Consider the following 27,096-nt stretch of genomic DNA (forward strand, 5'->3'; position numbering starts at 1 on the left):
TCTTTGAGACAGGGTCTCTCTCTGTCACCCAGGCTGGAGTGCATTGGCAGGGTCACAGCTAACTGCAGCCATCTTCCTGGCCTCAAGCGATCCTCCTGCTTCAGTCCCCCAGGTAGCTGGGACTACAGGCATGTGCTACCACGCCCAGTTAAGTTTTGTATTTTTTGCAGAGACAGAGTTTCACCATTTGCCCAGGCTGGTCTCAAACTCCTGGGCTCAAGCAATCCACCTAACTCCCCAAAGTGCTGGGATTACAGGTGTGAGCCACTGCACCCAGCCAAGGAAACTATTAAAGGTTTCTTAAAAAGGACTCAGGGCTGGGTGAGGTGACTCATGCTTGTAATCCCACCACTTTGGGAGGCTGAGATGGGCAGATCACTTGAGGTCAGGAGCTTGAGACCAGCCTGGCCAATATGGTAAAACAGTCTCTACAAAAATTAGCCACATGCTGGTGGGTGCTTGTAATCCCAGTTACTCGGGAGGCTCAGGCGGGAGAATCGCTTGAACCCAGGAAATGGAGGTTGAAGTGAGCCGAAATAACACCACTGCACTCCTGCCTGGGCAACAGAGAGAGACTCCATCTCAAAAACAAAAAGCACTCAGGACCCAACCTAAAGAGATTGCTAGGCCGGGCGCGGTGGCTCAAGCCTGTAATCCCAGCACTTTGGGAGGCCGAGACGGGCGGATCACGAGGTCAGGAGATCGAGACCATCCTGGCTAATACGGTGAAACCCTGTCTCTACTTAAAAATACAAAAAACTAGCCGGGCGACGAGGCGGGCGCCTGTAGTCCCAGCTACTCGGGAGGCTGAGGCAGGAGAACGGCATAAACCCGGGAGGTGGAGCCTGCAGTGAGCTGAGATCCGGCCACTGCACTCCAGCCTGGGTGGCAGAGCAAGACTCCGTCTCAAAAAAAAAAAAAAAAGAGATTGCTGCTAGCCAATGACAGGATAATTTGATCAAAAATAAGGAAAATAACTGCAAAGGAGTAAAATGAACCCAATATGTCTAAACCCATAATAATTCATCCTCTCCTGCCACTCTCCACCAGAAAAACTCCTAATTGGTCATCTGTTGAGGACAGATGACCTCAATAGGGAATCCACTTTTTTTGGAAAACTCCTTTTAAGAGAGGTAATGACAGAAATGGATTATCACCATCTGTAACCCATAATGAATTAAGAAGCTGAGCACTGACCAATAATGGCTATTAATAAAATAAAAAGAACAATAATCAGACATTACGGGTCTCTTGATGAATAGCACATTACCCACCACCTCTGAAGGAATCTTCCCCAAAATAATTAAACCTGACACTTGTTAACCATCCAGGTCCAACCACCATCAGCATGATTTCTAAATTCTTGTGGCAGTGTTATCTTATTAATACAGTAATTATACTCCAAAATGAGAGAATGAAATTTGCAAATCATTTAGTCTGCAATGCTGCTCAAACTGACAATGTCATAATCCTTAATTTTATTTATTTATTTATTTTTTTGGAGATGGAGTCTCACTCTACCGCCCAGGCTGAACTGCAGTGGTTTGGAGATAGAGTCTCACTCGACCATCCAGGCTGGGGTGCAGTGGCACAATCTCGGCTCACTGCAACCTCCACCTCCCAGGTTCAAGCAGTTGTCCTGCCTCAGCCTCCCAAGTAGCTGGGACTACACCCGGCTAATTTTTGTATTTTTGGTAGAGACGAGGTTTCACCATGTTGGCCAGGCTGGTCTCAAACTCTTGCCCTCAAGTGATCTGCCTGCCTCAGCCTCCCAAAGTGCTGGGATTAGAGATTTGAGTCACTGCGCCTGGCCTAATCCTTAATTTTTAAATGATACTGAAAATCAGGAAAAACCACTGTAAATGACTATGCTGACACTGCCGGAAATTCTGGCATGTCATTGCCACATCTGATTAGAAGTGGATTAGGAAATTTTCATCATCAGTAAAAACCAGCAATTATGAAATGTAGAATAAAGTAAGAAATCTGAAGTAGAACAGTACAAGATCTTAAAGCTGGAAGAGGGACTTAGTGACAAATATGTCAACAAGGATTCCTAGGGATTCCAAAGATCTATGTATCACTGCTAGTCAGTATTTATTCCATTATATTTCTATCTTGGAGATGAAAGGTCTGCAATTGTTATATAAATACTTAAAATAAGAAAGGAAAAGGATGAATAAGTTTTTCTGGACAGAAACACTTTGACCACTAGCCTTTAGCAATTAAAGGCCAAAACTAAGGAATGAATATTGGCCCCAAAATGAAAATCTTTATATGCTAATGATCACATACAGTATACTAAGCTGTAAATATTAAATATTACTCACCGATTCTTTCTCCACAATGCGGTTCAGCATGACAACTGCTTTGGTCTTCTGCTGCCAAACCATAAGCCAGAAATGGCAGCATGTGTTAGGAAGTGGACCCTGTGAGGAGAGAGGAGAGAGAGCAGATGAGGGAAGCAGATAGAAAGAGCAAGGCTTCAGGAAGGCCTCGTCAAGTCTGCTCCTGGGATGTTACAAGACAGACAGTGGATGGGCTTTTAAGAAGAAAACCAAGACTTCCAATCCACCTGATTTCAAAACCAGGTCTGTGCTACTTAGGATTTTTGGTTGTAAATGATTAAAATTGACTTTTATTTTCTTAGGCAAAAAAGGAATTAAGATATCAGGTGGCTTTCGGAGTTGAGGACTAGAGAGCCAAGCTTGGGTAGGAATCAAGGGTTGAGGCACAAGCAAGGTCCTGCCACAAAGAGAGTCAACCTGGGATGCTGCTCTTGATATTGTCACTACTATCCCCTTGCTTTTGCTGGCACTGCCACATGAAGGCGGCTGTAGTATTCATAAACAATCTATAGGCAAACCAGAGACAAAATCACAAGTAGGAGTATCTGACAGATCATGTTCTAGCTGCAAAGAAGGTAGACAAAGGTAATTTCTGTCCTCTTCATCTTCCACAGTCAAAAGACAGGACCTGCCTCCCACACATCATAGAAGATCCATGAGAAAAAAGTCCACTATCACTGGCCAGCCATTCAACTCAAGTCAACTACAGAAAGATTTCTAGAAAAAGTAGGAATCATTAAAGTACCTGAATCACAATGAAACTGTTAATCTACAAATGCACAGTATGTATGGCCTCAATGGAAGAGTATTGGGCAGAGTTAAAAAGGGGCAACAGTCCATGTTACAACACCACCATGCGGATAAAAGCAAAATATTTCATGTATTTCCAATTGCTTTCACATTTTAATGATAGCATAGGGTAAAAGAAAGGACTAATAAGAGATGAAAAGCCGATGTACAAATTTTAACTAGTTTTAAATGAGAAGGTTAAATGAGATGTAGTTTTGCTACACCTAAAATAACTCTGAACATGCATTCAACTCTCATGGAATGTAGCAGAGTGGGAAGAGTCAGGGGCAGAGTCAGGAGTGGGGGCTAGGGCTGCCCAGAGCTTCAGACCCACGTGCAACAAGGGAGTCAAAGTGGTTCTAGACTAAAAGAATTTTTTATTTTTTGAGATGGTGTCTCTTGTCACCCGGGCTAGAGAGAAGTGTCGCGATCTCAGCTCACCGTAACCTCCGCCTCCCAGGTTCATGAGATTCTCCTGCCTAAGCCTCCCATGGAGCTGGGATTATAGGCGCCCAACACCACACCTGGCTAAATTTTGTATTTTTAGGGGAGACAGGGTTTCATTATGTTGGCCAGTTTGGTCTCGAACTTCTGACCTCAAGTGATCCACCTGCCTCGGCCTCCCAAAGTGCTGGCATTACAGGTGTGAGCCATGGTGCCTGGCCGACTAAAAGCATCTTTAGGCCCGGTGTACTCCTTGGTATGTAGCAGATACTCAATAAATATTACTTAAATGAATAAACCAAGATTAAGTTGTAAAAATGCTAGATGTCTACTGAGGATCCCGACAAACTACGACCTAATATTTGAGAATAGCGTTTTCCTCACTCAACTTGTTTTTCTATTACTTGATCTACTTCCAAAACAAAAGACAGTGTAGAGGTAAAAACAGCAATGAGGAAATCCCCAGTAAAATGAATGCCTTTTTATTTAAAAAAAAAAAAAAAATGGATGTAGCATTTTGCCAGTAAGGTCACTCCTTGGTGTATACACACAATCACATCCCATGCCATTCCACTGGTGATCCTAAAGACTAAATAATAAACATGAACATAGCTGCTATAGTATAAAGAACACTGGTTTTTCTTTTTTCGAGATGGAGTCTTGCTCTGTTGCCCAGAATGGAGTGCAATGGCACCACCTCAGCTCACTGCAACCTCTGCCACCTGGATGCAAGCAATTCTCCCTGCCTCAGCCTCCTGAGTAGCTGGGACTACAGGTGTGCACCACCATGCCCGGCTAATTTTTGTAGTTTTAGTAGAGACGGGGTTTTACCATGTTGGCCAGGCTGGTCTCAAACTCTCCTGACCTCAGGTGATGATCGCCCGCCTCAGCCTCCCAAAGTGCTGGGATGACAGGCGTGAGCCACTACGCCCAGCCACAGGTTTTTAAATCAGAGGGACAGAAATTCACATCTCAGCCCTTCTATTTACTAGCAATGCTACCAATTTTCTTCATCTGCAAAACAGACATAACACACCAAGGAGGTGACTTTTAAAAAAATACTAATTCATACAACTCAGAAGAAAAAGATGATTGAAACAATAATCTACAAAGGACAACCAGAAGCGCCGGGGTAATAAGCATTTTGCATCTCTAGTTTTCTGTATCCTCCATTCTCAACAACCTGCTAGGTGCAAGGCCAAGAGCTAGACTGAGATGCAGTCTTGGCTCTTGAAGAGCTTGCACAGGTGGCAAGGAGGAGTACTTGTACGACTAATGGACACAGTTAAGTATCACAAGAATATGAGTAAATTAAACCCAGGTTTTAGGGAGCAGGAAAGGCTGGGAAGGAAACTACAGAAGAGCCTCAAAAAAGGTCCTGACACAGAGAGGGAATGCAGAAGAACAGGAGGCAGTTAGGGTCCATTCCAGGCCCTCCAAGCGTAAGGCAAAGTGCATGAAAGTTTAGGGCATATTTGGGAAAAGACAAATAGATCAGTGAGGTGGAAGTGGAGGGATGTAGTCGGCAATTACACCGGTAGAGTGACAGGGATGGTGGCAAAGGGAGACCTTAAAAAGCTGCTGCAACAGGACAGGTGTAACTGAAGAGAGCTCTGAAAAAAGGGAGGGGCAACAGAAGATCAGAAAGAACTTGGCAGACAATGAGGACAGTTTCAATCCCAATGAGAAAAACAGGAAGGCAGCTGCCTTGGTAAAAAAGATAGAAAACGTGCAGATTTTGAAATCCAGTAAAAATATCCAATAGAGACCTGACAAATATAGAGAGGAACTCAGGAGAGAACAAAAAGCCAGACACAGGATTCTGAGTTCTCGCATTAAATGTGCAGGGCTCCTTCAGGACACACACAGCAACAAGAAGTTCAAAAACAATCACTAGGAGGCTGGGCGTGGTGGCTCACACCTGTGATCCCAGCACTTTGGGAGGCCAAGGCAGGTGGATCATCTGAGGCCAGGAGTTTGAGACCAGCCTGAGCAACACGATGAAACCTTGTCTCTACTAAAAATACAGAAATTAGCTGGGAGTGGTGGTGAGCACCTGTAATCCCAGCTACTTGGGAGGCTGAAGCACGAGAATCACTTGAACCTGGGAGGCAGAGGTTGTAGTGAGCTGAGATCGCATCACTGCACTCCAGGCTGGGCAACAGAGTAAGACTCCATCTCAAAAAAAAAAAAAAGTTATTTAATATCTCTGGACCTCCTTAGATTCCTCGTGTATAAAATAAAGGTAATACTATTTACCACAGAGGGTTGTCTTAAGGTTTAAATTATACAAAGCATGTAAAAACACTATTACAAAATTATTAACTGTTACTAATTTTATTTCCCACCAGAATGTAAAATTCATAATAGTAGGGTTTTATTCAACAAGTCTGTTTTATTTAAACAATGCCTGCCACAGAGTAGGTCTCAGTAAGCCTTTGCTGGGTCAGTGAATACCCAATGAAATGCTGGCACCAAGATTCAAGCACAGGTACCATGACAGTAGTCTACCCTATCTTAGTTTACAAAGGTTAAAACCATGGTCTTAAAGGGCTGTGGTGCAGACTGGAGGGGAGAAAAAAAAAAAAAAAGCTAATTTAGAATCTTGAGAAAGATCTATGTTTTTAAGAACTAAGAAGAGAAGGCCGGGCGCGGTGGCCCAAGCCTGTCATCCCAGCACTTTGGGAGGCCGAGGCGGGCGGATCACGAGGTCAGGAGATCCAGACCCTCCTGGCTAACACGGTGAAACCCCGTCTCTACTAAAAATACAAAAAACTAGCCGGGCGAGATGGCGGGCGCCTGTAGTCCCAGCTACTCGGGAGGCTGAGGCGGGAGAATGGCGTGAACCCGGGAGGCGGAGCTTGCAGTGAGCTGAGATCCGGCCACTGCACTCCAGCCCGGGCGACACAGCGAGACTCCGTCTCAAAAAAAAAAAAAAAAAAAAGAACTAAGAAGCGAACAAAAAACAAAAACAAAAAAAGAAAAGGAGAAAAATGGTACAGAGGGAGAAAGTATTGTGATAAGGGATCTAGGGTGGTTATTCTTCTCTATTTTGCAATATTATTAGTTGTTCCTGGATATACACAGGGGACTGGTTCTAGGACCCAATCCACCTCCCTCCACTGCAGTATACCAAAATCCACACATGTCCAAACCCCACTGGTGGCCCTGTAGAACCTGCAGATACAGAGAGTCAGCCCTCTGTATGCATGGATTTCACATCTCATGAACACCGCATTTCCGACCCGTTTTTGATTGAAAAAAATTTGCCTGTAAGTGGACTAGTACAGTTCAACCCTGTGTGGTTCAAGGATCAACTGTAGTTATTTCAAACAGAAAATAAAATTTTTAACTCTAAATAGTTTAAAATATGAATGCACATTTAAAAAAACTTCCAATATTACAGAAAGGAAGAAAATGGAAAATTAAAGTCTCTATTCCCAAGCTCCAAAAATAACCACTAATGGTGTATGTATGATTAACTTATTTAACCAGTCCCTTACAGACAGCATGAGTCTGATGCGTTAAAATAAGACTGCAATGAACATGATCACATATGTCTTTTTTTTTGGACAGAGTTTTGCTCTTTTGCCCAGGCTGGAGTACAGTGGCGCCATCTTGCCTCACTGCCACCTTCATCCCCCAGGTTCAAGCGATTCTCCTGCCTCAGACTCCTGGGTAGCTGGGATTATAGGTGGCTGCCACCACACCCAGCTAATTTTTGTATTTTTAGTAAAGATGGGGTTTCACCATGTTGGCCAGGCTGGTCTCAAACTCCTGATCTCAGGTGATCCATGTGCCTCAGCCTCCTAAAGTGCTGGGATTACAGGCATGAGCCACCACGCCTGGCCTATCACGTATGTCTTTATGTCTGACTGTATTTCTCTAAGTAGACTTTCTTGGTCGGTCAGAGTATTTGAAGACTGAGTTCCACACTTTGAAATCTCTCCTGTTCTGACAGGGGAAGGCCCATTCCCTGGTTGCTGAATGAAGGCGGCATCTCTTCATGTGCAAAGTGTCCACCTTTGTTTCGTTCTTTGAACTAGGAATTTATGTCCTATGCCAGTTTTCTCCATGGGCTGTTTTTCTTTTTTTGACTTGCAGGAGCTGTATTACCTCAAGTAAAATAATGCATTTTAGTTTCCTTTGAACTGATGTAGTCTAATAGCTCATAGTTACATTAATCTGCATATCTTTTTACTTATCATTTTTCTCTTTCAAGTAAGTCTGATTCAAGTTATGTTTTCAAAAATATCAAATATTATGGTGTATCTCTTGAATATTTAAAAATCTTTAGGGGGAAGTGACAGCACCATTAATCAAGTCTTTATTACTTGATGAATAAAGAGTAGCTGTGGATACACAAAAATCTCTCCTATTATCTCAGAATGGAAGGAAAATCATGCTTGCACACAGGTGTGGCTGATGTGCTCAGAGACAACTGGACAGAAGGCCAAAGGGAGCACAAGGCCTTGCAGCTGGGCCTCTGGAGCACCTGGTCTCAGCACCTGCACAGGTCCTCAAAGACGACCAGACACCATCCAGGACTTGGCGTACTCTCTGAAGGTATATGCGAGGCAGGGAGAGCTACAGAAGAGGCGTCTAGGGCCTCTGGTTTTGCCACAGGTTATGGGAAGAGAAACAGAAGACGCTAAGAAGCATTCGCAGAGCTCTGTGTCAGACATAATGTAAGGAACAACCTGCCCAAAGAACTGGCCTAAGCCATTTCATAAGAATTTTCCTTCACAGAACGTGTAATATTAAAAATAACTTGCCTTTTATCTTAAATACTCACTAAAGCCTCAAAACTTTATAACGTCCAAAATTCGTTACATCGCCAGAAAAAACTAAATTACCATTTCATTTCCAAAAGAAGTCAAGATATACTTTTCCCTATGATTTACAGCTGAACGACCACGAACACATCATTTTCAGACATTTGCTTGGTATCGTACTACTTGCCTGTGTTAAGATGTAACTCCTTTGTGCCTCTTCTATGTCAACTAAACTGGCGTTAATATAATCATTCTCAGCATTCTGCAGTTTAACACGGCTGTGATCATCTGAAAACAGAGAATGATAAACCACAACTGTCATTTCAAACTTACCATTTTCTTATCTTCATATTAATATTCTAGGTATTTACAAAAGGATAGAAGAAATAAGAAAAATGAATTAGCATCGTAAGAGAGTTGAGACAAATCCTAAACTATACTTTTTTTTAAGAACTATAAAATGTAATCTCGTTTGTTACTATAGTGCTGGAAGGGAAGTGCTTCTGTTTGTAGCACATTAGCCATTGTGACTTGAAAAATCGAACAGAAGTAAACATAGTTAAATGAATAAAGTACTTACCTTCCCAAAAGTGAAAGGATCATTCAGATTCTTGGTACCTAAGAATTGACGGGTCTACCTACAAAACGGTAACTGGTCTCAAATAGATGAGACTAGATTTCCGAGGTTACCCTATTTCACCCTCTTCACTGCTCAACAGATAAGAATTCCACTATAAATAAATCTTAGCACTGAACTGTGTTTAGGTTAAATGCTGAAAACATTTAAAGACAGCTGAAATATTCCAATTGTATTTAAAAGACCACTGAAGATACTTCACTACTTAGACTGTTAACAGTTTACAGTTTAGAGATATTTCTAGTTTTTAAAAGTAAAAATCTCATAGATTGAGAATTTATGCTAATTTAAATAAGTGAAATACAAAATGTGACCTTATACATTTAGATGGAAAAGGAAGACAAGCATGACACCAGGAGAAAAAGCCCATGAATTAACTCAGAATCCTCAACACACAACTGCTGGATGCATATCACTGAATTATAAAACTAAAAACACGGTGTTTGATGTTTAACTCTAGAGAATGTATACTATTACAAGTTGTCCCCTCAAAGAAATCCATACTAAATAGCCAGTCTCTCTTTACTTTTAAACGAAAAAACTGTTTATATTATCCCCATATGAAAGGAAATGTAAAATGGCTTTAGTTTCACACATCAATTTATCTGAGATGTTTCTGCTGGACTAAACCCAAGACCTCTGTAAATATTACGTGTCATTTGCCAACAGGAAAAACTAAGATCTTGTTATAGTAAATCACATATACTAGTGTTCTCGGAAAGATGATGTCAACAAGCACTTTTTTTAAAAATCACTTTTTTTTTTAACAGTTTAATCACCCTTTAACTGTTATGTAAAACAGTAAAAAGGTCAGCAACCTAATTAAAATAAAGACCACGTATCTCCTAGACAACATATCAAAAAAATAATACCTGGTTTTAGAATGCTACACGATTTTAAAATTAAAGTTCCACTAAAATATCACACCAGAGGAATGTATTTCCTCATGTTGTAATCACAGAAAGAACACAAACCAAAGGCTACTCATATCTATTGCACAACTGAAAACAGCCATTTGGCTAACATGCGGTAGGAATCCATAAAACCCGGGAAGGTCTACCTCACAGGGTGCTGGGAATCTGGTTACCCCACATGGCACCACCCCACACCCTTGCCCAGCTATGGAGGAAGTAAACCTAGAGAAAGACCTTCAGCCAGAGTATTTGATACCTCACCCTCAGGACTCTGAACTAAAATTCACTGTTATTTTCCTTCAATCTGTAAAATATGCACCAGGTGCTACCTCAATGCTCTATAAGCACAGTAACCACATACCAGAAAAGCCCAGATCCAGTCCTGGGAGGCAGTATGGAGGAGGGCACTACCTGCAGGGCACTGGGTCTGCAGGGCTCAGCCCCTGGCAGTGGCCTCGCTTCCTGTTTAATATTAATTTATAGAGTCAACAAAAGCAAAGGAACAGTGAATTTTCTCAGGATTTTTTTTTTTTTAATTTTGTTATCAGATAATACTAAGAAAGGTAATCCTTGGGAAAACTCTATAGCTATTTACAACTGACTACAAATGTTATTTGAGCCTACATTTTCTTCTCAAGGCTGATTAAAAACAAAACTCAAATACCTACATCACTAGATATTATTTTAATTCTTCTGTTCTATTAAGAAAAATACATACGAAGGAAAAATGAAAAACAATTTAAAAAGAAAAAATCTTAAAGTAAAAAAGAGAAATAAAACTTTAAAATAAATTAAAAATATATTAAAATTACAAAAAACAATTTAAAAAGATTAATATAAAATAAAAAGTATATATAACTTTTTGATTTAGAAGATGCTGTAGAGACAAAAATTAACTAAAACACATCACCTTAAAATAACTATTGCAAAAGATTGTGAATATACACATTTCAGGAAGTGAAACTATGAAAGCCTTTTTATGAGAAACTGTGACTTTATAATTTATACTCTTTAGTGAAGATAACAAAGAAGGGCACTGCCTCTTCTCCAGTTAAGGATCGTAACACACAGTTGCGAGTTTGTGAGCGCATACACAGGTTCCCTTACAACCTGAGTCACAGGTCTCTTTACCCTGCCCAGATACTATCAGTCAGCCCCAAATCTGTAAACGAAATCATTAAAAACCATTAAAAATCATTAAAAACTTTTGACTTCTCAATGAGAACACACAGAAAGGTACATCCTTTCTCCTCTTCCATAGGAACCTCTGAAATGAGATTATTGTAACAGCAGCATCCCATAACCTTTGGGCTATATAAGGGAGTCCCAAAGCCCACAATAATCTACCATCGTAAGTCTGGTTATCTCACCCTTTCCTATCTTTTAAAGGATCCAATAAATGGAGAAAAATGAAGATAGTTCAAACTGTTTTGCATGAGATACCACAAAAACAACCAAACCACACTTCACAGGAAATCTTATTTCTCAACCTCTACTAGCACCAGTAGCAGAACTATCAAGAATATACACTTTTTTTTCTACAGGCATCATCTGCCTTAAATCTTGTCACTCAGTGAATGAAGAAATGCAATACCCAAACAGAACTGTGGTTTATAACTTGGATAAAAATTAAGCCAATTTCTGACAAGGAGCTTCACCTCCTACCCTCAAACAGCATGTTTTCTGAGAAACAGCTCCACCTCTCAAGAAATGACTAGTGCTAGCTGTGGCTATGCTGACAGTACAAATTAGTTTCCTCTTTCAATACTGTCATCATCAGCTCTAAAAAAAAAAAAACAAACCCACAGATTTCACCAAATATATCATCATCTTAAAGACATCTCCTTTTGGAAAGTTTTCCAGGTCAAACAGAGGAGAATCTGTGTTCATTGTAACTGGTTACAATTTATCCTCAACAAGTTACATCACAGCAAAGATCACTCATCCTTAACTTACAAGTCAGGCAAGAAGATGACCAATTCTAATAGTACAGCGTCAACCAGTGACTTTTCCCCTTTAGATTTTCCCATTCTCAACTAAGGGTAATTGGTACGTTTTCAAATAGTCATGTCCAAGAACTCAAAGCATTTTCTAGATATGTCAACTCTCTTCAATCCTGCAAGTAAAATGGTCGAACAACAAATATTATGCGTTCTCTCTCATAAATTGAGCAATGAGCCAAAAACACAGCTAGCACTAAACACCAGGTTACCATATACTCCCCCATATTAATGGAGAATACAAACTTTAGTACATATAGATTTTATATTAACTGTTCAATTGTTTGCTCTGCAAAGAAAGTTTCACTTGATGAAAGGTTTCTAACTGACCACAAAACCAACCAGAACCACTGTCTAGAATCATCTGGTGCCTATGACATGTCACGTTTGTGTGACACTAGTCACTGGGTCGCCTCTCTCAGTCCTCACACCCCTATGAAGTGCATATGAATATGGACCACACCCATCTCACGGTCACTCAGGAAAGTAAAGTGATCACCAGTGTCACACACTACAACACAAAAATGAAACCTAGGTTTGTGCAAGTTAAGAGATTACGTATTTCCTGCATTCTGCATTCCATGTCTTCCTGATCCATCCAGCTGGCGTCTTTACTATCCTTTCTATACATCCTAAATTCTTGCTGACATCACCTTTCACACTGCTCTCCACTCAGGTGTGATTTCCAACTCCTCTCTCACATAAACCCCACTTCTGTGATGACACAGTCCATGACATATCTTCTCTAACTAGACTCTCTGACGAAATGCCTCCATGATGAACTGATGTGTTCCCTGCATTGAACACTTTCAGTAATCATACACAATTTTTAGTCAACAAATATATTTTAACCTATAGGGATCTAAAGGTAAGACATTATTTGTTTGAAGCTTTTAAAAAGGAAAAAAGAAATTCTATCAAGCGATGATTCTGAGTACTGATACTTTATCGCATAAAATACCGTGGGAAGCAGCTGGAGTAGCTGCTACCTGAATAGGCCTAGTGAGATCAGCAGGAAGGGGAAATTCCAGCAGAGGACACATCATAAAGAGGAATGAAAGGGAATGGTGTAGTGTGCAGGACTGGCAAATTCAGAAAGGCTGATGAGCTAGCTAGAAAGAGGGGTCCCCAAACACAGTAAGGGCAGACCCTGAAGGGATGTGAGCTGTGCCACAGGCACAGTCTCTGGACAGGGCCCCAATGAAGTTATTTATTTATTTATTTTTTTGAGACAGCATCTTGCTCTGTTGCCAGGCTGGAGTGCAGTGGCGTGGTCTCGGCTCACTGCAACCTCCGCCTCGTGGGTTCAAGCGATTCTCCTGCCCCAGCCTCCCGAGTAGCTGGGACTACAGGCATGCACCACCACGCCCGGTTACTTTTTGTATTTTTAGTAGAGATGGGGTTTCACCATGTTAGCCAGGCTGGTCTTGAACTCCTGACCTCATGATGCACACGCCTCAGCCTCCCATAGCGCTGGGATTACAGGCGTGAGCCAATGAAGTTCTTTAAAGGACTGGTGTAAACACATTTGATTTTCACGAAAATAACTCTCAGCAGCATATAAGATGGACTGAACAAGGAGGAAGGCAACTTCATGTACCAATACACTGAAAGCTTAATCAAGAGGTGATGAGGCCTGAATCAAGCAGTGGCAGTAGGAATGGAAAGAGTATTTCCAAGGTAGCACCATCACAACCTTGCTAATAAAGTACAGGTTGTTTAGGAAACATTTGGTAAGTTCAACCTTTTCCAAACAATAGTTTACTGTCCTTGAAATTGTCAGTGTCTTTCAATCCATCATGATTTCAAGATCCTAAACTTGACAGGACAATGACACTAAATTCTGATTCCACAAATCTCCTAATTGAAAAAATTCCTCTTTAATCTTTCCCAAGAGTCTGCAATGAAAAGAATGCCTGAGAAGTGTCTTTACAAAATAGGTAAAATTCATTAGTTTGGAAAACGGACATTTTTCCTCTTTGGTAGCTTGTATAAAATAAGACATACTAATCTTCACTTTAAAATAATCAGTAAGTATCTCACCATTTTTTCTTTTTTCTTTTTTTTTTTTTTTTTGAGATGGAGTTTTGCTCTTGTTGTCCAGGCTGGAGTGCGGTGGCGCGATCTTGGCTCACTGCAACTTCCGCCTCCCAGGTTCAAGCGATTCTCCTGCCTCAGCCTCCCGAGTAGCTGGGATTACAGTTCTGTGCCACCACGCCTGGCTAATTTTGTATTTTTAGCAGAGACGGGGTTTCTCCATGTTGGTCAGGTTGGTCTTGAACTCCTGACCTCAGGTGATCTACCTGCCTCGGCTTCCCAAAGTGTTGGGATTACAGGAGTGAGCCACAGCACCCGGCAGTATTGCACCATTTTCTCTGAAACTCAGACTCTCTGCTTCTAGGAGAGATAGAACCTAAATAAATTGAGGGTAGAGGGATTTAGGGGAAAGGATTTTACTTTCATCACATCCAAAGGCCCATGAGACACCATGCAAACAATGTGGACCAAATATCTATAATCGGTGATATAGCATTAAGCATAACTAAGTAAAGTACATGAGTAATAAATGCTACAAAAAAAGGTAGAGTAATGGGATTCACAGCACTGGGGAGAGGGGTAGACTGCAATTCTAAACAGGGTGGGCAGGATCGGCCTTGTGACTGACCACCCAGGTGGGTCACATGTAAGCACAGATGTGGAAGGGGTCAGTCTCACAGAGAACGACCAATGCCTTAAGGTGGTACATACCTAACATGTCTGAGGCATATGAAGAATGTGGCTTGAGCCACGGAGACAAACGGGAGAGGAGCAGTCTGCAGTTTAGGTTCGGAGAGTCGAGAAATCCTGTACTGATTCATTCCTCTCACCTCCTAAATTTGACTATCAGGGAAAAACGGCTGCTACTTCCATTTTCTCAGAGTGCCTACCTAGTAGAGTGTCATGACAATTTAATTCAGCAAGTATTTGCACTGTTTATATGATGAATTCCAGAAGATTTTCACATATTCAAATTCCTACACCTGCTAGAATTTTGTTAGAATGACAAATCACTATCAACCCATTCTGAAACATAAGCAGGAAATGAACTGACGTTAACTGACTTTCTTAAGTGTAAACTAATTCAGCGCAGAAACCTTCAGGACTTTTTAGTACAGGTATCTGGAATTTTGCGGTGCAGATGAAAAACATGGGTGAGGGGAGTTTGAGGGATCTAAAGATGTGGATTCTGATCTCTGCTTTGGCTCTACCAGCCTACATGATTTCAGACAGAGCCACGATTTCCCAGAGAAAGGTGATTACTACTTGAGAAACATTATCAGCATCCCAGTCGCTGACAGTCCTGTGATAAGGGGCACTCTGGGATCTGTTTTCTTGTCTGTCAAAATCAGTGGTTCGACTGGACCAGTCCTTCTTGATCATTTTCACTGACAAACCCTCAATACCCTAAGAGGGTATTAAAGAACAAAATTCCTTGGTAATTACTATTTTACCTTAAATATTTACAGGAATTTCAAAATTCTACTTGATCATGTATCTGCATTTTAATCTAGAAACCACCACACCCTCGCCGCAATCTCGCACACAGCTGACTGTCCTGGACTCCAGCACTCCCCCTGCACGCTTCCACAGCTCCCTCAGCCCAGTTTTAAGGGCTCTAGGGCAGGCCAGCCCACCCAAGGAAGGTGGCTTTTAAGAGGGGCCTCTTAGGGCAAGATTCTGATCAGCTCCACTGGGGGAGGGCAGCAGGAGCTGTCAAGCCTGACCAGTAGCAGCCTTCTTGCCAGAGTTAAGCTCTTTGCAGCCAGGGACACCGTCGGGCTCACCACAGAGCCCCACTCCTAGCAATGCACTCGCTGTCCAGGGTCTAGTTCCAGGAGGCCATGAAATTCAGAAGCATGAAAATACACTGCTACAATCAACAGACCTTATTCTGATTTCTCCAGTTCTACAGGCACTCATTTGTGTATGTACAGTTTCATGCCATTTTACCACAAATAAATTCACATGACCACCATAAGACATACCTATTCCATCAGCACAAAGGTTCTGTATGCCCCTTGGCAAGCACACTTCCCCATTCCACCCCTAACCACCGATCTGCTCTCCCTCTCGGGAAGTCTCATCATTTCAAGAATGTGATATAAATGGAATCATGTACTATGCCACCACTGGGGACTGGACTGTTTTCACCCAGCGTAAGTCCTCTGAGAGCTATCTATGTTGTTACGGCAAGTTTCTTCCTTTGTATTGCTGAGTCGTAGTCTGTGTTACGAATGCACCATAGTTAACCACTTACCCACTGAAGGACACCTGGGTTGTTTCGAATCTGGGGCTGCTACAAATAGAGCTGCTGTGAATATTCACACACACACTTCTGTGTGGACAGACGACTGCGTTTCTCTGGGATAAATGCCCAGGAGTGCAAGCACTGGGTCATACAGGCGAAGTATACGTTCAGCTTTTTAAGAAACTGCCAAATTACTTTCCAGAGTGGCTGGACCAGTTTACATTCCCACTAGCCATATATGAGATCCAGCTTCTCTGCATTTTTAGGGTTTTGTGATCTCTTTATTTTAGCTGTTTTAGCAGATGTCTAGTGACATCCCACCACCATGATCTGAATTTGCATTTTCCTAATGGCTAATGAAGTTTTTTATATGTTCATAGGCTTATCTGCCATCTGTGTCATATCTTTTGCCCATTTCCTAACTGGGGTTTTTGCTTCTTTTTACTGTTACATTTTGAGAGTTCTATATATAGACTAGATCTAAGTTGTCAGATATGTGGTTTACATTTTCTCCCAGTCTGTACTCATCTTTTCGTCCTCTTAACAGGGTGTTTTGAGGAGCAAAGGTATTTTGATTTAGTATAAATTATTGATATTTTACATGAATTGCGCTCTAGGTGTCACAGCTAAGAACTCTTCATCCAGCCTCACATCCTGAATTTTCTCCCATTTTCTTATGAAAGCTTTTACATTATGATCCATCTATGATCCATCTTCAGTTAACTTTTGTGTAAGGTGTGAGATTTCATTTTAAATTGCTTTGCACCTGTCAAAACATCAGTTCACCATACTTTTACAAGTCCATTTCTAGATTGTTCCACTGACTTATGTATTCATCCCTCTGCCACTACCACACTGTTTTGATTACTGTAGCTATGCATTAAGTTTTAAAATTAGGTAGACTGCTTCTTCTAGTTTTTACTTTTCAAGATCATTTTAGCCATTTTATTTTACTTCCTTTGCCTTTCCACATAAAAGAATAAGCTTGTTTTTATCTACAAAAAAAACTTCCTGAAATTCTGACAGAAACTGTTAGATCTTTAGGAACAATTTGACACCATGAGTCACTATCGATCTATAGAACAACTTGGGGAGGACTGACTCACTATGCTAAGTCTTCCAATCCATGAACATGGTAGGCCTTTTCCATTTATTTAGGTCATCTTTTGATTTCTTTTATCAGTGTGTTTGGTGCTTTCCAACATACAGGTCCTATATTTTGTTAGATATATTCCAACATATTCCATTCTCTTAGAGCAACTGTAAACAACAATGTGCTTTTAGTCTTGGTTTCCACGTGTTTGTTGCTAATACGCAGGAATACAATTGGCTTCTGTATGCTGACCTTGTATCCCACCACTGGTTCAACTCACTAATTCCAGGACACTGCTGGGTAGAGTCTCTGGCATCTTCTACGTGTCATCTGCAAATAAGGTCGTTTTTATCTCTTCCCTTCCAACGTCTATGCCTTTTACTTCCTTTTCTTGGCTTCATGTATTGGCTGGCATTCAGTACCCCGTTTATATCTATTTTTAATTTGTATTTTAAAGTAATTTTAAAACTTACAGAAAAATTCCAAGTAAAGTACAAAGAATTTTCTTCCCAAGTCATGACAGCAAGTTGCAAACATAACTGATTATTCCATTTTTTATCTTCTACAATGACATAATCCTACTTACAGTATAGTCATCAAAGTCTCACGGATATTTTGGTTAACAGTGTTCCAAGCACAGAGACCAGACACCATTCAAGTTCCACCAAGTGTCCCAATAATGTCCTTTAAACCAAAGGACACAATCTGTTCTTTCCTGGTATTTTTTAACCTTTTGAAAACTGTAAGTTGTTTTACAGTGTTCCTCCATTTGAGTTGTCAGATATCTCTCTCCCTACAGATGAGTTCCGTTTGTATATGTCCGGCACGTGCATCTCAGAGGGAGGCTATGTGCTCACTACATCCGATCGGGTGGTTCAGGATTCTGACGTGATTCAGGATTCAGGTCTCATTACTGGTCATGATCACATATTTAAGGCTGGTGTTGGCCAGACTTCTCCAGTGTAGAGCTACTATTTCTCTTTTTATATTTAATAAGTATTTTATAAAGGGATACTTCAAGATTATGTGAATATCTTGTCCTTCACCAAATTTTCACCCACTTAAGTTTAGCATCCATTTCAATATTTATTAGTTGGCAACCTATACAAAGGTAGAACTTTCCCTATCCCTCATTTATGTATTCATTTGTTTCTTTACATCAGTATAGGCTCATTAATTCCTATTTTATTCAATAGGTTGCAATCTTATTTATTTTCATGCTTAGATTATCCCAGATTTCGCCAGTGGACTCAAGTTGGCTTCAACATCCTTCTGATATGTCATCATCATTTTTTGAGCATGTCGTTACGTTCTGTCACTACCAGACATTCCAGGCTATTCTTACACTTTCCCTGTCTGTGACCTGGAACCAGCCATTTCTCCAAAGCTCTATTTTCCTCCTAGTGGAGAATAAAATTTGGATATCAAAAGCTAAGCATAGCCAGTGCTAATCAGCTATCACTGCTCTCAAAATTTCTCAGCGGACAGGGATAAGACATATGTATATACACACACCTATGTCCGTATCTATCTATCTATACTCACTGAAACCATGCATTCATTCGTACCTGGATTCACTAATGCCAACCCAACATCACAGGCTTCATCTTCAAGGACATTACCACCTTTACTTACATGCCTTCCACATGTGGGCCCAACCCCAAGTGCTTTTAATTATTCAGGGAGAGAGAAGGAGAAGCTTAATGATATCTTTAATACCGCCTTTACTACCCTATAACAAAACTATGTACAAAATTTTTGTTATCAGTCAAAAAAAAAGCTGCACCTGTTAAGGAATTAACAACATAACAGGACAAAAAGGTGAATGCAGGAAGAAGGTGAGAAAGAGATGAATAGGGGCAAGAAATGAAGCACACAAGAAATAGATCAAAGTAATCTAATACAACCCTCTATAATTCATTCACAAATATTCTCTTTTTTTTTTTTTTTTTTTTTTTTTTTTGAGGCTGAGTCTTGCTCTGTCGCCCAGGCTGGAGTGCAGTGGCCAGATCTCAGCTCACGGCAAGCTCCGCCTCCCGGGTTCCCGCCATTCTCCTGCCTCAGCCTCCCGAGTAGCTGGGACTACAGGCGCCCGCCACCTCGCCCGGCTAGTTTTTTGTATTTTTAGTACAGACGGGGTTTCACTGTGTTCGCCAGGATGGGATATTCTCTAGAAGATCTGACAGTGAGGAGATCCACCCTCTGCGTGAATACCTCCAATAACAAGTGTACCAGTTCAGAGGGTTCATTCGTAGGTTTAAAACAGTTTTTAAGAGCTAATGCTAACCTGATACTCACCAATGCTATTATTTGCTCATGAACCCTAGTTCTATATTTTGGGCTTAACACAGGATAAAGAACTCCTTTTTCCATATAAAAGTTCAGGTATCTGAAGTCAGCTATCACGCTGTTCTGTTTAGGTTTTCTCTTTCCCTGTCTAATCAATGCTAGCTTCTTCTCTAAGAGTTCTAGTTCTTCTTCCTTGGAACCACTCCAGTGCATCAATGGCTCACAGGAATAAATTATTAACATTATAAATAGCTTTGATGTGGCTTTGATTAAAATTGAAGTTTTTTTTTATTTTTTTTGGAGATGAAGTTTTGTTTTGCTTTGTTTTGCTCTTGTTGCCCAGGCTGGGGTGGAATGGAGCAATCTCAGCTCACTGCCACCTCGACCTTCCAGGTTCAAACAATTCTCCTGCCTCAGCCTCCCGAGTAGCTGGGATTACAGGTGCCAGCCACCACGCCCAGCTAATTTTGTATTTTCAGTAGAGACGGGGTTTCACCATGTTGACCTTGGTTAAGACTGACCAACTCTGTCAAGATTGAGCATGAACAATCAAACAAGAAAGAAAGAAGGTGCATATAAACAATATAAGGAGAAAGAGTAGGCACATAAATATAGGTATACAAGGAATTAAAGAGTGAATTGAATACTGCCAACCATTTTATGGCAATAAATATGATTATTAGAAAAAATCTAACAGATTCCTAGAAAAATATAACTTATCAAAACTGACTCAAGCAGAAGTAGAGTCTGAAGAGTCCACTTACAGTTAAAGACATTAATAAACAAAAATCCACAAAAAAAAACACTGGACCAGGTGATTTTACAGGCATGTTTCATAATAATGCAAATGAATGCAAGTGAATATAGATGTAGAAATTCTAACAAAAGTTTAGCAAACAGAATATAGCAATGTATTAAAAAGATAATACATCATGTTCACATTAAGTTTATTGCATGAATATAAGGGTAGCTAACATTAGAATATCTTTTGTAATCCTAGCACTTTGGGAGGCCGAGGTAGGCAGATCACTTAAGGTCAGGAGATTGAGACCAGCCTGGTCAACATAGCGAAACCCTGTCTCTACTAAAAAATACAAAAATTAGCCAGGCCTGGTGGCAGGCACCTGTAGTCCCAGCTACTCGGTAGACTGAGGCAGGAGAATTGCTTGAACCCGGGAGGTGGAGGTTGCAGTGAGCCAAAATCATGCCATTGCACTACAGTCTGGGCGAGAGAGGGAGACTCTATCAAAAAAAAAAAAATACAAAAGTGAGGCTGGGTGCGGTAGCTCACACCTGTAATCCCAGCACTCTGGGAGGCCGAGGTGGGTGGATCACAAGTTCAGGAGTTCAAAACTAGCCTGGCCAAGATGGTGAACCCTCGTCTCTACTGAAACTACAAAAATTAGCTGGGCACGGTGGCAGGCACCTCGAGAGGCAGAGCAGTGAGCCGAGATCACACCACTGCGCTCCAGCCTAGGTGACAGAGCAAGACTCCATCTAATAATTAACAATAAATATAATATAATATAAATATTTAAGACAATATATTTTCTTTGCAGTACTGTTTTAGCTGCTTTATACAAGTTTGATAAGCAGTATTTTATATATTGTTTATTTAAGTATTTTTAAGTTTCTATTATAATTTTGTCTTGACTCATGATTTAGAAATGTTAAAATTTCCAAATTTATGGAAATGTTTATCTTGTTATTAATAACCTATATTTTAATTGCATTAAGATAAAAAATTGAGCTATAAGATAGGAATTCTTTTTTTTTTTTTTTTTTTGAGACCGAGTTTCACTCTTGTTGCCCAGGCTGGAGTGCAGTGGCGTGATCTCGGATCACCGCAATCTCTGCCTCCTGGGTTCAAGCAATTCTCCTGCTTCAGCCTCCCGAGTAGCTGGGATTACAGGCATGCACCACTATGCCCGGCTAATTTTTGTATTTTTAGTAGGGACGGGGTTTCTCCATGTTGGTCAGGCTGGTCTCAAACTCCCGACCTCAGGTGATCCATCCGCCTCGGCCTCCCAAAGTGCTGGGATTACAGGCCTGAGCCATGGTGCCCGGCCAGGAATTCTTAAATTTTAAGATGTACTTGATAGCCTAGTCAATGGTCTATTTTTTACAAATAGTCCATGTAACTCCTAGAAAAATGTGCATTTTCTAATTGCTGAATACAGGATTCTATGTATTTTTCTTCTTCTATTAACGTTAATAATATTACATAAATCTATTTATTTACAAACATCTTGTCTTATTAAGAAGCCCATGAACACGGATTTGTCAATTTCTCTCCACAACTCTATTCATTTTTGCTTAATACATCTTGGGGCTACTTTATTAGCTGCATACAAATCTCAGAGCTGATACTGACACCTGCATTCAAAGTAGCTATGCCACTTGCTAAGATCATAGGGGGTAGCAGGCAGGAAGTACAGAAGTTTTCCCTTCCTTCTTCCCCCTCCAGTAACTCATTTAAAAAGTATGTTTGAGAATCTTTTTGTTTTGTAGCAGCAACAAACCATGGACTATGTAACCTGACACTACCACAATCATGAGTCTCTGTTAATTTCCTTTAAAGTCTGACTGTTTCACAAGGATGAACCTTGAGGACAGTATGTCAAATGAAACAAACCAGTCACAGAAAGACAAATACTGCATGATTACACATATATTCAGTGTCTAAAGTAATTAAACTCATAGAAACAGAAAGCAGAATGCTGGCTGCCAGGGGCTGGGGCAAGACGAAAATACGGAGTTGTTCAATGGATTTAGTTTCAGTTATACAAGATGGAAAAGTTCCAGAAATCTACTGTACAACAATGTTCATACAGTTAACAATATTGTTAATATAAACCTACAAGAAATTTATGTTATGGGTTTTTAACACACACACACACACACACACACACTTTCATGGCCAGTGAAAAGACGTGACAGTTGACTCAATTGCTGGCACTCCCTTTCAGACCAAACAGTAAACTGGGATTTCTACCTGTATTGCAAATAGGAAGGTTTCAAAAATTTGGCGGTAGTCTCTAATAGCATAAAGACATTTCCCGAAGTAACCATCACTAGCTACTCTCTTTTCAAACAACCAAGTTCTTGTCCATCTCTTCTATACTGTCTCACAGTTAACTGAGATAACTAAGGCATCTCTAGGTTGTAGCAATTAAATGAAGATTGTAGACCTCTTCAAATCCTTTAAATTTTCTTCATTTTTTGAGACAGGGTCTCACACTGCTCAGGCTGGAGTGCAGTGGCACAATCATAGCTCACTGTAGCCTGAAATTCCTGGGCTCAAGCAATCCTCCCTCCTCGGCCTCCCAATGAGTTGGGACTACAAGCATGTGCTGCTACCCAGCCTAATTCTTTCTATTTTAAAATATCCTTTTCTCTTTATGTTTCTCATATTCAGAACTCCAAATGTAGTTTCCACATGTCAGTCTGAGGAATGGTGCCATGGTGAGTGTAAAAGAATCATGTAAGATTGTTTAAAAATAAACATTTCGAGACCGGCTGAATCCACATCTAGAAAAGAAAGATCTGGGACTCTGAATTTTTAAAAAATTCTTTTTCCATTCCCCTTTATTTACCTGGCTGGGGCTACCATTCTTTTTCTTAAAAGCCATCCCTGCCTCCTTGGGCAGAGCCTCTTCTCAGCTCCATCGATGCACTGTCATATCTTAAAATATCTGTAACATGCTTATGTGTTAATCTCCTCAAGTATACCGTAAATTATTCAAGCGCAGAGCACATATATTCATCATTGCGTCCTCAATACATAGCACAGTATCAGACATGTAGCTGGTTTTCAACAAATGTTTTCTGAACCAAATCAACAACTGTCAAGTACTATGTATAGAAATGCATTTAAAAAATTTTTAGAGACATTCTTGCTCTGTCACCCAAGCTGGAATGCAGTGGTGCCATTGCAATTCACTGCAGCTTCGAACTAACGATCTCAAGTGATCTTCCTGTCCCAGCCTCCCGAATAGCTGGGACTACAGGCATGCATCACCACACCCCAGCTAATTAAAAAAATTTTTTTGTGTAGAGATGGGGTCTCACTATGTTGCCCAGGCTGGTCTCAAACTCCCGGCCTTAAGCAATATTCCTACCTCAGCCTTCCAAAGTGTTGGGATTATAAGCATAAGCCACAGCGCCCAGCCAGAAACACATTTTTTTTTTTCAGACGGAGTCTCGCTCTGCCATCCAGGCTGGAGTGCAGTGGCGTGATCTCGGCTCACTGCAATCTCTGACTCCTGGGTTCACGCCACTCTCCTGCCTCAGCCTCCCGAGTAGCTGGGACTACAGGCGCCCACCACCATGCCTGGCTAATTTTTTTCTATTTTTTTTTTAGCAGAGACGGGGTTTCACCTTGTTAGCCAGGATGGTCTCGATCTCCTGACCTCGTGATCCGCCCGCCTCTGCCTCCCAAAGTGCTGGTATTACATGCGTGAGCCACCGCGCCCAGCCAGAAACACATTTTTTTTTTTTTTTTTTGAGACGGAGTCTGGCTCTGTCGCCCAGGCTGGAGTGCAGTGGCCGGATCTCAGCTCACTGCAAGCTCCGCCTCCCGGGTTTACGCCATTCTCCTGCCTCAGCCTCCCGAGTAGCTGGGACTACAGGCGCCCGCCACCTCGCCCGGCTAGTTTTTTGTATTTTTTAGTAGAGACAGGGTTTCACCGTGTTAGCCAGGATGGTCTCGATCTCCTGACCTCGTGATCCGCCCGTCTCGGCCTCCCAAAGTGCTGGGATTACAGGCGTGAGCCACCGCGCCCGGCCCCAGAAACACATTTTTAAATGACATAATGACTATCACTTAGAAAAGGCACACCAACACCATCCCAGCTTTTTAAAAATACACATTCCTAAGCCCCTCTGGACTTAGTGAATGAGAACCACCACCTCCACTGGACGAGAACACCACTCACGGGACAGAGGTTGTTGAGCTGGTAATTGCAGAAGGAGAATTTTGATTGAGGTGGGTCGGAGAGAGGAGGGAAAGGATATTTCAAAAAGGGAATGACATTATTTGAAGACACTGAGGTATTAAAACCAAGTCACAATGGAAGAACTCCAAGTGATTCGGTTTTACTGAAATGAATAATTTCTAGGAAAACGGCTAGAAAAGATTGAGAGAGGTGTGTAAAGGGGTCAATCCCCAGAAAGCCCAGCATCGTAATTGCTAAAGAAGTTTGACTTTTTCATAAAAATTGTGCAGCACTATCAGAGAGGCGAGTGGAAAACGCACTTGCATTATACAAAAATTACTCCAGATACTGTGAAAACGGACTGAAGCGGGGACAGAAGGGAAACAAGGAGACCGGTTTGGAGGCTTAATGTAATGATGAGGAAAAGCATAGTAGGGCCTGAACCAAGCCAACGTGAACAGAGAAGAAAATGCATTTGAAATATATTACGGCCGGGCGCGGTGGCTCACGCCTGTCATCCCAGCACCTTGGGAGGCCGAGCAGGCGGATCATGAGGTCAGGAGATCAAGACCATCCTGGCTAACATGGTGAAATCCCATCTCTACTAAAAATACAAAAAATTATTTGGGCGTGGTGGCGGCGCCTGTGGTCCCAGCTACTCGGGAGGCTGAGGCAGGAGGATGGCGTGAACCCAGGAGGCGGAGCCTGCAGGGAGCCGAGATCGCGCCACTGCACTCCAGCCTGGGTGACAGAGCAAGTCTCCATCTCAAAAAAAAAAAGAAAGAAAGAAAATTCATTATGGAGGCTGAGCGCGGTGTCTCACACGTGTAATCCCAAATACATCAGGAGGTCGGGGCAGGTGGACTGCATTAGTCCAGGAGTTTGAGACCAGCCTGGGCAACATGACGAAACCTCGTCTCTACAAAAAAATCTAAAAAACTAGCAGCACGGTAGCATGCACCTGTAGTCCCAGCTACTCAGGAGGCTGAGGCGGGCGGATCATCTGAACCTGGGAAGTGGAGGTTGCAGTGAGCCGCGACTGTGCAACTGCACTCCAGCCTGAGTGACAGAGCCAGACCCTGTTTCAAAAAAAAAAAAAAAAGAATACATTATGGAAATGGAAATTAGTATTACTTAGTGACCTGGGAGCTGAACGAGGGAAGAATCTGTTTCCGGCTTCAGAAAACGTGTAAATAATGGCACCACTTATGAACATGGGGAAAAGGAGAAAAGGCAGCTGTGGGGCTAAGGCCAGTGAAGTGTGTCAGGGAGGAACACACACTCAATGTGCAGACATACTGAGTCTGAGGTGGCTACAGGACACCCAGACAGAGATGATGACTTGGATGCACAGACCTGTAGACAGAAAAATCCACGACTGCAGACGAGATTTGGAGTTATAAGCAGAGATGGAAACTAGACTCACAGCAAACGAGATCATTCATCCAGGTGTTACAGTGAGAAGGAGAGAGAAACAGACTCCTGAAGAAATAAAGGCAAAGTAAGGAGGAGACACCCTGAAAATAGGGGAGCGACCAAAGAGGAAAACTGGAGAAATTACGGGGTTAGGAAAAAAGGCACAGTCGGCTGGGTGCGGTGGTTCACACCTGTAATCCTAGCACTTTGAGAGGCCGAGGTGGGCCAATCACTCGAGGTAGGAGTTCGAGACCAGCCTGGCCAACATGGTGAAACCCTGTTTCTACTAAAAGTACAAAAATTAGCTGGGCGTGGTGGCGTGGGCCTGTAACCCCAGCTACTTGGGAGGCTGAGGCAGGAGAATAATGTCAAAAGTCATAAAGAAGAAAACCAGTGGAAAGTCTCTCATTGCATTTGACAGCTGGAGCTACAGTGCTTTCAGAATACGTTTCAGTGGGGACGCTGGGGAAGAAGCATAGGCTGAAGCATGCATGGTGGGGAGGGTGGAGAGACAAATGGCACAGTGATTCTTTTAAGCCTGTGTGTGCCTGTGCACAGGTAAGAAATGTCCATCCATGCAGGTAAGAAAGGACGTTGGGGCTGGGGTGGGATATAAGGGTTGAGACAAAAGAGAGCGAACCACATTTATACAAAAGGGAAGAAGTTATGAGACAGAAAGAGGCTGGAAACACACAAAAAGCAGTGCTGACGAGGAGCAGTGCCCATGAGGAGGATGGGAACAAAGGATTCAGCTAGGACAGAGGGAGGGGAGGCTTCTCTCCTGGGACTTTAGGGAAGGATGGGGCAAAAGAGAGTGAGTTTCCAGGTGCCAGAACATGAAGCTGAGGTGGTGTTTTCTGATTTTTACAACTTTTATCTGTAGAATTGAAAGCAGGACGATATTCTGAGTGTGGTGAGGGGCTCTGAGAGATGATTCCCTCGGTGCAGAGCTGGAGCAGAGTGGCAGTGGAGCTGAAGAGGGCATGAGGACAGCAAGGCAACCCCAAGCCCACCTGACGCTGGAGTCCCCCCAAGGCTCACGCTCATCTGCCCAAAGGCAGAGAGGAGTTTCCAAGCGGGAGCTTCACAAAACGGTGAAATTAAAACATTCAGTTATTTTTTAAATATAAAAACAGCAAAAAAGTTATTAACAGTTAGGTTAGAGG

At 41.8% G+C, this 27,096-nt stretch overlaps 1 protein-coding gene across 9 annotated transcripts in view; it reads right to left on the reverse strand.

Moving 5' to 3' along the window:
• The window catches only part of PTPN2 (protein tyrosine phosphatase non-receptor type 2), a 99,123-nt gene that overhangs the window by 43,173 nt on the left and 28,854 nt on the right, over nt 1-27,096 (reverse strand). For all 9 annotated transcript variants that reach the window (XM_033178407.1, XM_033178406.1, XM_033178404.1 and 6 more), the window contains 2 exons: nt 8,544-8,644; nt 2,331-2,429 (listed from right to left, as the gene is read on the reverse strand). In XM_033178407.1, coding sequence (XP_033034298.1) covers nt 2,331-2,429; nt 8,544-8,644 — 200 coding nt within the window. The remainder of the gene's footprint in view (nt 1-2,330; nt 2,430-8,543; nt 8,645-27,096) is intronic.

This window comes from Trachypithecus francoisi, unplaced genomic scaffold (assembly GCF_009764315.1).
Source record: "Trachypithecus francoisi isolate TF-2019V2 unplaced genomic scaffold, Tfra_2.0 Lachesis_group19, whole genome shotgun sequence".
Taxonomy (NCBI): domain Eukaryota; kingdom Metazoa; phylum Chordata; class Mammalia; order Primates; family Cercopithecidae; genus Trachypithecus; species Trachypithecus francoisi.